Source organism: Homalodisca vitripennis, unplaced genomic scaffold (assembly GCF_021130785.1).
Source record: "Homalodisca vitripennis isolate AUS2020 unplaced genomic scaffold, UT_GWSS_2.1 ScUCBcl_3281;HRSCAF=8724, whole genome shotgun sequence".
Classification (NCBI taxonomy): Eukaryota; Metazoa; Arthropoda; class Insecta; order Hemiptera; family Cicadellidae; genus Homalodisca; species Homalodisca vitripennis.
In genome coordinates this window covers 45,018-55,317 of record NW_025779411.1, presented here as the reverse complement: position 1 = coordinate 55,317, position 10,300 = coordinate 45,018, and the positions used below count along the sequence as shown (strand labels likewise).

General features: G+C 34.3%; 1 protein-coding gene across 1 annotated transcript in view; it reads right to left on the bottom strand.

The window, feature by feature from the left end:
• Nucleotides 1-693: 693 nt before the first annotated feature.
• The window catches only part of LOC124372459 (NHL repeat-containing protein 2-like), a 33,204-nt gene continuing 23,597 nt past the window's right edge, over nucleotides 694-10,300 (bottom strand). The window contains 2 exon segments of the mRNA XM_046830860.1: nucleotides 694-2,765; nucleotides 9,214-9,394. Coding sequence (XP_046686816.1) covers nucleotides 2,527-2,765; nucleotides 9,214-9,394 — 420 coding nt within the window. The 3' untranslated portion in view covers nucleotides 694-2,526.

The following is a 10,300-nucleotide window of genomic DNA, read 5'->3' as shown; positions in this document are numbered from 1 at the left end:
CACAATAACCTATAAATTTGCCAATATTGCAGACAGTTTTAAGTGTGTAAAACTATTTTTAAGAAAAATGCTATATGTGACAAGTTTTTTTCTGAGATTTTCATAAATTAATATTTGAATTGATTTCTGGTCAATCATATGACTTGCACAATGAAACAATTGTAATGGATTGTTTGTTTGTTACTTGTCCCTTACAGCATATGAATTGTGACTCCATTAAAATTATCTAAATTAAAAAAATGATTATTAAAACTAATATGAACTATATTTTGTTACCTTCCCGGGCACTTCTGGATTGAATTAATTCTGCCACTCCCCCACATGAGAACACTGATTTGCATTTGTAGTTTTGAAATTTTATTCTAACAAGTCGTACATCGTGGTAAACCTCATTTAATGTTTCCTGATACTGTACTGTTATTCATTTCATTAGAATTAAAAGATTTAGGCAAATGAAATATTGATTTTATTTCCATTTAAAACTAACTTTTATGTTGAGTAAAATTAATAATTGAATGGGATTCTGAATTTATATTCTGAGTAAAACATCAGCTATGGCGAGTTGCAAATAGTTTCAATGATTATGTACGATGGCAGTACAAAATAAGAAGGATTTGTAGTAGGTGAACTATATTGAAGTAAATAAAGTAACCATTCTTTGTATCAAATAAAAATATCTTTTTTTTAACAAAGACAAGATTATAGCCAATGGATCATTTTAAAAGTCATACGAACGTTAAAAGCTACCGTAAAACAAAGTCTATCAGAGTGTTTGACTTCAAAATGAGGCTTCCCATTGATAAGCTTAATAGAGAAATAGTTAAAGCATTAATAACCAGCAAGAGTGAAACAGCATGAGCATTACTCAGTTATTGGAAACGGACACAGCTCATGCTCTTACTTGGGGGAGGGGGGGGCACTCGGTTTCACACAGGGTACAGGAAGTCATGGTTGGCAAGTCGTGGATTGATGAGTTAAAACAAGTGGCTCACTTGACAACTTGTCAGTTGTGCTTATCCTTACAAACATTAGTGCAGTTTTCAGTTATCTTAGTTAACTCTTGATATTAATACAGTTTGTATTTTAACACTTTTGAGTTTTTGTATAGCCTGAAGTAAAAATAATTTGAATGTTGCATCAAATTTAAAAACCTCATTTTAATAAATGGTTTAAATAAAGGAGAGAATACTATTATACATTTAAGGTAAGGTTGTACTGAATTGATATCTGACATTAACAAATTTGTTCTCACAATAAATTTGTAACTTCAAAGTTTGTTCCACTCCCCCGGCTATGAGTCATACAATATTTTCTGCGATCTGGATGAATGCAAAAAACTTGCCAAGAAGTAGTTTATAAAGCAAATAGCTATCAAGAAGGCAGAAGATAAGTAATTTGCCATCAGAGTTGCCCAGTTTGACGGAAGTCTCTAATGACCTAATAAGCATCTCATTGAAGTACAGTAGAGCACCAATAATCAATATGGATTTAATGGGACAAAACAATAGAGTGTATATTAGTTTAAAGTGTTACTATGGATGACGATACAACTCACCATACCCTAGAAATACAGAGTTGCGAGGAAAACTTACAGAGATTACAAAGATTACACAGTCATTCTGTCATCTTTACTCAAGTCGGACACTTTCAACTACTGAGAAGTCAAAATTAAACTATAAATATTTTATTTATCCTTCCCACTTATGTAAACAAGTGTCTTTTGAGTTGTATTACCTTGAATGGTAATATAATGCTTACAACCAAAAAGGGGTTTGGACCTATTTAATTTAGATTCTCTGACACTATGTAAAGTGAAATAAGGTTGGAAAAGCAAGCAATGTCATGTGAGTTTTGGATGGGTTCAACTCACCAGTCTCTACAATGGTGCATTAATACTTTTTTCATTGATAAAAACAACAGATATTACGACAATGGTTAAATTAACACCAGGAATATTCTCAATGCAACGTATTGCTGAGTCAAACTCATAGTATTTTCTGATAAACATTTTATTCCAGAATTGTTCCCAAAGATTTTATTCTTACTGGTGAATTGCCACTAGAAAGTAACACAGTTACATGTAGAGTTAACAAAAAATATCTAATTTTGTACTGAATAAATACAGAGCAAAACTTACAACCGATCTATTTCGTACAGTTGTACACATATCAACACTTGTCATATCCCTGCCTATAAGGATAAATTAGTTTTTGTTATTTGTATCCTTGTGTATTGCTGCTACCAATACATAAAATGATCACTTTTCGTACTTAATACTGTATTATTTAAAATTAGCTACCTCATTTTCTACTGCAAATTTATTCGAAGTTTATTGACAGTCTGCAATGTAAAAATTTTACATTAAAATATTACTGTTAGTAAATAAATAATATTTATATATATGTTTTTAAGCATTAAAAAGAGTGAATTCTCCACAATTACAATTAAGTGTTAATAAAGTTATTGACTTTGTTATGTAGAAAATCTCACTCGAAGCCAGTATATAACAGCTTGTGTTTGTATTCGTTATAAGCTAAACAGGTACTCAATGTCACACTCAGCCAGAGAGGGAGCCGAGTCACTGTAGTCCACAGAGACAAGAAATGACAGGACCTTGGCAGAACACAGGTTGTCATGGCAATAGAACAGACGGCATTGCGGCCTAAGTTGCCAACCCTGCTTCAAGTCACCAGATGGTACTGTTAATGTCAGACGTCTCTCCAGCCCCTGCTCCCCTGTCTCCGATCTGGTCTCCTTCCACCCCTCTACAACCAACCGTTTCACACAGTATCAGTTTTATTATCTAAGCAGAATGCACAAGCAAACATTATCAATTAGTCATCATTAGTTAAGTTTTCTATCACACTCTATGTTCATACTGGGCTGATATGAGTTAAATCGTAACATGCAACAATGGAACATTAGGTACATTTTTGAACTTACAAAATGTAGTAAGTATTGAAATTAACCTTTTTGTAAAAGGTTAGGCATGAAAAATTCCTATCTTTTAAGAAGAAATTGAATAGAATAATTTTATATCTGGAAATGCATTACACACACTCTTAAGGCTTAGCCCTTTGAGTGATAGAGACAAATTAACCTACTAAATTTATACAATATATTTAAAATGAGAAAAAAAAAAAAAAAAAATATATTCTGATGGTATACTAACATCTGCCCGTGGCTCACTGTTAGGATTAAATATTTGGTAATAGTGTATCTCTTAATAAGAAGAATAAACATTTATACAATGGCTATCCAGAAAAAAAGATTACATTTTGCTTCTGTTAGCCATTAACTTATCGCAGCCATTTTGATGTCAGGGCATTATCTACGTGCAGTGGCTATCCTAGCAGTGCTAGTGAGAGGTTACTGCTTGCTCATTGTTGTTTTATAATAGCAGTTTTTTAATGGTGTGATCACATTTTTAAAATCCCGCAAGTTGTGAAATTGCAGCCTGTTATTACGGTTCTTTGGGTTTAGCTAAGCATAATAAACCTAATTGAGATTTATTTTCAACCCTGTTGTTAGTTTTAGGACAATTATGTGATTACTGAAGGATGGGGAGTAACGTCAGTGGTGCTGCATCTAGGGGTTTATAAAAGGGCTGGAAACTAATGTTGCTCATGATGGATGAAACAATATGGACAGCCAAGCAATTGTGACTGATGAAACTGTCTCTAAAGTCGATTTTGGAAGGAGATTAAAGAAGGACCGTCTTGATTGATTCACAAAAACAAAACCTCTAACTTTAGCTTTTCCTCGAAATTTTAAGGAGGTTTATTACACACGATTGTTACGCAAGAAGTTAGGTTTAGCATTAAATTTTGTGCTCAACAGAGTTTCCAACAAAAATCTAGAATTTTTTCCTTGGTGTTTGGCAGCAGTGAGGGGATGCGGCGTTATCATGAAGGAGAATTACGCCAGTTTAATTTTCAGAATATCTACCCAAATAGTTTTAGATAGGATTTTGGACTGTATGTATTGAGTTTTGTTTTGAGTGTCGCCACTGCATCAATGTTTTTGTTTCTGGATTGATGTAGGATATTCACATCTGCGTCCCTTTGGTAAACAATGCAAGAAAACATAATCCGCTTAAATATTGCTCGGTAATGGCCCAAAAACTTCTTCTGTGGGAGTCTGTTAGGATGTATCTTTAGAGGTAGTTTAAATTGGATGTTACACTGAATGAGAAAATGGAGGATACTGCCAGGTTTTATAAGAGTAAGTGTTGTTCTTTGTTCACCTTCCACATAAATTTAACATCTGATTCCCCTAGATCTAGGTTGTCTATCTCCTCGAATAGTGGTATGGAATATCTCATGTATAAGGGGAGAGGGGATACGGAGTGAATGTTTTTATTAAATATTTCACTAACCGGCAATGAGCAAAAAAAATGTAGCAATACTTTAAATTTGTATACTCAGTGTTAGTTGGCATGTGTCTGTTCTATCTTAAGACACTTTCAACAGACATTATGGAGTTTCCTCAGCGAAAGACCTGGTTAGTTATTTTTACAATTTTGTGGGATTGCTAAAAAGTGATAAACTCAAGGGGTATTTCATTTCATACAATCCAATGGATGAGGAATAAGTTATGAGGCAATAAGTGGGAAATAATATTCTTAACAGGAGTAGGCTACAGCTTAACTCTCAGAGCGCTTTTCGTCGCGGCCCGCGACAAATTAATGCATCATTATAACGGGCAAAGTCGCACCCGCGACTATTTAACCGCCATATTGTATTAAATATCATTATTATAATTGGCAAGCAATAATACGTCAAATTCGGTATCATTTGAAAAGAAAGAAAAATATTGTTATAGTACATATAAATCGCGGAACAATGCATAAATTGTGGAGGCCAATGCATTACGTCTTATTTAGTTTTGACGATACATTACAACTGCGTACTGCTGACAGGCTGAATGCGTTGTTGTGTGATTTTACAAAAACATGCATCTTGATACTTTGGAAACATTACAGTGAATATGCGGGCATGTTTTAGATTAACCCCTTTGAGTCCCGCGAAGAGGTGCGTGGGAAGGTTCTTTGCAGCCAGTTTGCCCAATCCATTTGAGACCAGGCCCATTCCCACTCAGTGCCAAGCCACTATTTTTATGTTACCTTACAGTATTTTACTAAAAAAATTAACACTTCTTCCTTAAAAATTAACATAATGCGACACATTTTTGCCTGTCTTATTTAGGGCAAGGATACAGGGTTACAAAATTGGTAGATACAGAGGGGTGCAAATGTAGGTATACAGTGTTATTTTGTGGTTGGTAATACCTCCAAAAACTTAGTTTATAGGATGGTTGGCTCGAAAAGATACCCGAAAGATAGAAAATGTTTAGCCACCTGATCAGCTTGTGTCTTAATACGTTTGCCTGAATAACAGCTGGCAATGTTTTCTCATTGTTTACTGTTGTATTATTTAACAACTTCAGTCATCATGGCTGGTTCACATGGGTTAACGATCATCGAAAGTGGGTTTTGGAATGAAATATTGGAAGACAGGAAAACTGTGTGAAAGAGTTCGTGAGAGGGATGGGAGAGAAGAGTTTGATACACCACCACCAACCAGGATTAAGTATTATATAGACCTAAGAGATAAGTTTAACCTTACCAGGAATCTATCTGCTCCAATGGTCCAAAGGAATGGACGACCAATCACTGTCACTACTCCTGAAAACGAATGATTGTCGCGCCAGACTATGTTCAAAGCCCAAAAAAGTCAAGAAAAAGGGCTTCCACAATTTGTATACTGGGCATTGATAAACGGCAGTATCGTTAGGACGCCTTAATGAAACGGTTAGGTTTTGAAAGCTGTACATTCCGACGACTTATTCATGGCTGAATAGAGGACGGACCCTGATATCGAACTGCAGTTCTTGCGAGATAAGTGTTAAACGATAGTAACGATAGGTTCTCCGAACTTCAAGGGTGCGGTGAAATTATTTCAAAAAAAATTGTTTGGAGCGATGAGGATTAATTTAAGCTTTATCAGGTGCAGTTTTCAATTAGAGACACAACTGTGTGTCTATTTACTATTATGTTTTGAATAATCCACCTTGACATTCGAAGAACAGGGCTGAATCAACCTGGGAAGTAACAGTTTGGGCTAGCGATTTTTCATGTAAAGGTGTCATTGGGACCTGTTCAATTTTTCATAAACACTGTAGTCCAACATGCATTACAGGGAAACACATGCTGACTGTCGTTACGTTTACCACCAAATCAAAATCCTCAGCTGGGTATTGAGGGGAATTCTACTTCCAAACAAGAATGGAGCCTCCTGCCCACTATGCGCACAATCGGTTAGCGTGACCCATACTAAATCGGGAGCTTTACTAAAATTCGTGGATCCGGTTCTTTCGGAAGAGGAATCAGGTTGAATGGCCAGCAAGATCTCCCGATTCTGACACCGATGAATTTTTTTTTTGGGAAGTTTGGTCAAAAGACAAGGTTTTTTCGAAAAAAAAAACCTCGTGAATCTTAATCAGATGGTTGAATTTCATTTCGCCAAGCTTGCCCAAAACCATAGATGATAAATAAAGAACACTTTTGCCGAAAAGTTGTTGTTTTTATGCGTAACTTCAAGGTTACAGCAGTGTGTTGACTGTGAAGGCAAACAATTTGAAACACAAAGGATAGTAAGTGTATTGGTTGAAAGTACAAAACACTTTTAAAGAGTTAATTTCTTGTTTCTTAACGCTCTTAAAAATATAGATTGTAAAAGTTTAGTTTTTGTAGAAATAAACATACTTATTTCTCGTTATACCATATTTAATTATTGTATAACCTACTTTTTGCACCCCCCTGTATATTACTATAAAATATATATATATATTTTGACCAGATAAAATTAAAATATATATGATTTGATATATGTGTAAACAAAAATACAAAAAACAAAAACAAAACATTTGTTTTGTTTAAGATACCAAAAAAGTATTTATTGTATTTTTGTTTTATTAGTGTTATGTGGGCCAATTTTTATGTTCCCCATGTTATTTGGAACTTAAAATGTTCACAAAGTTTCATAAAATATATACATTTATATATAACTGAGTTTTCGATATTTTTTTATATATTCCTTGCAAAAATGCTGAAAACCTGCAACAACATGTACGCTTACTCTTGTTCATGTAAAATATATTTTACTAGTTTTATGAAATTAAATCAAGGTAACTGTTATTTATTTATTATGAACAGACTTAAATTAATTACTTTGGGCTTATTTCATTAGGCCTATTATACTAAATCCTTCAGATGAAATAACTGATTTAGTGTTTTTATCATATAGTCTAAGAATGAATTAATGTATTTTCGTGGTCAGATTCCAATATATGCCCCCAACGCTTAAACCTTTTTCAATTAACTTAGAACGTTATAAAACGATGTAGTTGAGTAACAGAACTAACATTCCATCAATCAACAAGCATTTCCAGGTATTGTGATTGGTATGTTGTCGCTGTTATCTTATCTTTCTCGAGAATCTCGATTACGGCAAGCCGCGCGCATCACATGATTAGCTAGTAACCAATTGTAATTCATTATAATCATACGTAAATGAAAAATTAGCGTTGGGGGCATAATGTTAGTTCTATTACTCAACTACATCGTTTTATAACGTTCTAAGTTCATTGAAAAAAGTTTAAGCATTGGGGGCATATAACGGAATCTGACCTATTTTCGCTTAAGGGCGATCTGTTCCTTTTACTCATTTCGGCAAACTAACCTTATTCAATAATGAAATTGACCTGAAGTAATAAAAGTAGGAAACTTTTAAAACACTGATCAAAATGTCAACACAGCCACACTAGACAGCTAACAGAATCAACTGAACGTAAACAAAACGACTGCAGCGTGACAACAGGCGGTTCGCGCTACAGCCCTCTAGATATCAGCTACACAAAAATATTGTATACTATATATACAAACTATCACTACGTGAATTATGTCGTACATTTCTTGGGCTTTAATTTGATACGTTTTACGATATCATACGTCAATATTTAGCAACAGGATGGCCAATATTGAAAAGGCCGATCTAGTCGGCCCTTGGCAATTTTCGTCAATACCATCGGGCCGATTAGATCGGCCCTTGGCACTATGCGGAAACGTTGCTAGACCGATTAAATCAGCCCTTGGCACTCAAAGGGTTAATATGTATCTAGTGAAAACGATGCAAGTGACATTGAAGCTCCTGATATACCTTCAGACATTTCACTTTGTGGTTTTTGGCAAGTGGCAGTGGTGAAGAGTACGAACCGGATCCTAATGAACTTTCAAGCTAGGGTCAAATTACGCCAGTGCACAGTTTGCTAAAGCCTAAAAAGGCAGAAGCAGATTTTGTTGCCCTGGCTGTAATACAGGTGTGCACAGGGAATGTCTCCACTTATTAGAACATTTCTGGAGACCCCTTAGGCCTGAAAGAAAAAGAAAGGCATCACCAAAGCAGTGACTCTGAGTAAAACACGGGGAAAAAATTGTGTATATATTTGTGATTTATTCAATGTTATAGTTTGGTTTTTAGTTTAAATATAAACAAAGTGTACATATTTGTAAAACTTATTAAATTTGGAATAATATGGCTATTTTGAAACTGTGTTTTTGTATACATAAGGAAATCTTGAGTAGTGGATGTTAAGACATGACAGCACTTTGAAACTTTTTTTACTTCGGAGGGCTACATAAGTGAACAGACAGAGGGTAAGTACAATACTGTTATACTTCTTTCATTCCTTATTGCTTTGTGAATACATTGATATATAAGATGAACAATTTAATTACAAAATTGTATTTTATACGGTTTTTTAAAAAGAGAACTGTAAAAACGCTTAAAAAGCTGTGGCACTAAGGGAGTGGGTATGTGGCACTCGGAGGGTTTAAAAAATAGAGAGACCAACTTAACTTAATGAACAAAATTGTAAGGGCAGGACAAAACATGTGCAGATTCCACTATAGGGATAAATCTTTGCTCAAAGGGGCAAAATAACTAGATGAATGCAACTAATGGGTTTTGATGCAAAATAAGTGGTTAAGAAAATGTATTATAGATTAGAATATAAGTTTTCATTGAACTTTCAAAAAAATGTGTTATGAGACAATTTTTGGCTGTTCACAAATAAAGTATTCTTTATGTAAAAATGTTTAGGTTTATTTGTAAACACCTAAATCATGACTTATTTAAAGAATGAACCATGTACCTGGCAATGCAAGATTCCACACAGCTGGAGACTCAGGGAGAGGTTTGATGTTGGATGACACACTCACACTCAATCTCAGCTCCAACACACCTCCCGTAGTGTTCAGTGTTACTTGGACCTCCTTCACAGGTTTCAGCTCCTTTGTTTCTTTCTGACTGCCACTTTTAAATGTTAATGGCATCTGGAAATTGCATTACAAATGATTTAGTACTAGTTACTAAGCTTACATAAGTTATACAAGATAGAAAACAACTTGTTTCTTTTTTTATAGACTTTTTTCTAAGACCATATTACATCTCCACTATACTGCAGTGATAGGATTGTAACTCTCTAACAGAAAAATCACGGGTTCGATTTCCAGGAAGGATTAAGGTTGCAAATAAACTGGGGCAATATTTCCTTAAAAATGATTAGTGTAATCAACTAAACAAATAAAATACCATTAAAAATAGAAACAAAATTCAAACTGCATGTTGATCCCCAGCACTTGATATTTTTTGTTGTTTTAGTATGTATACAGTATTTTAAGAAGATTGCACTTTTTTGCATCATTTTTACATAACTATGGTCCTTACAAACACCCTGTCTGGCAATGTTCTTGAATCTGATACTGAAAGATTACTACTCTGCTCCCGGTTTAAATACAGTTCAGGGATCATTATTGCACAATTCCAACCACTTACGTAAATAGTTTAAAATTATATAAATCTAATTAATAGCACAACGTAGACTAAAAACAAGACTGTTCTTTGTAATAATTGATGAATGAAAAGTCACAATTCTCCAATAATTGTATTTTTTATACACTAGGCCTTTCAGCATAAAAAATGCCATCGTCAGGTGTGAAACAACAATGATGCTGAAAGGCCTTGTGTATAAAAATACAATTATTGGAGAATTGTGACTTTATCAATTATTACATCACGTATCAATTATTCGTTCATCAATTATTACAAAGTAGTGTATTCCAATAAGAAGAGCTCCTCCTTCAATGAAGACTCTTTTGGTTTTTTTGGTAAAAAACCAAAACAGATAAGCAATACATATAAGACAAGAACCCCACATAGAAGGTTAAGATAGAACAGTT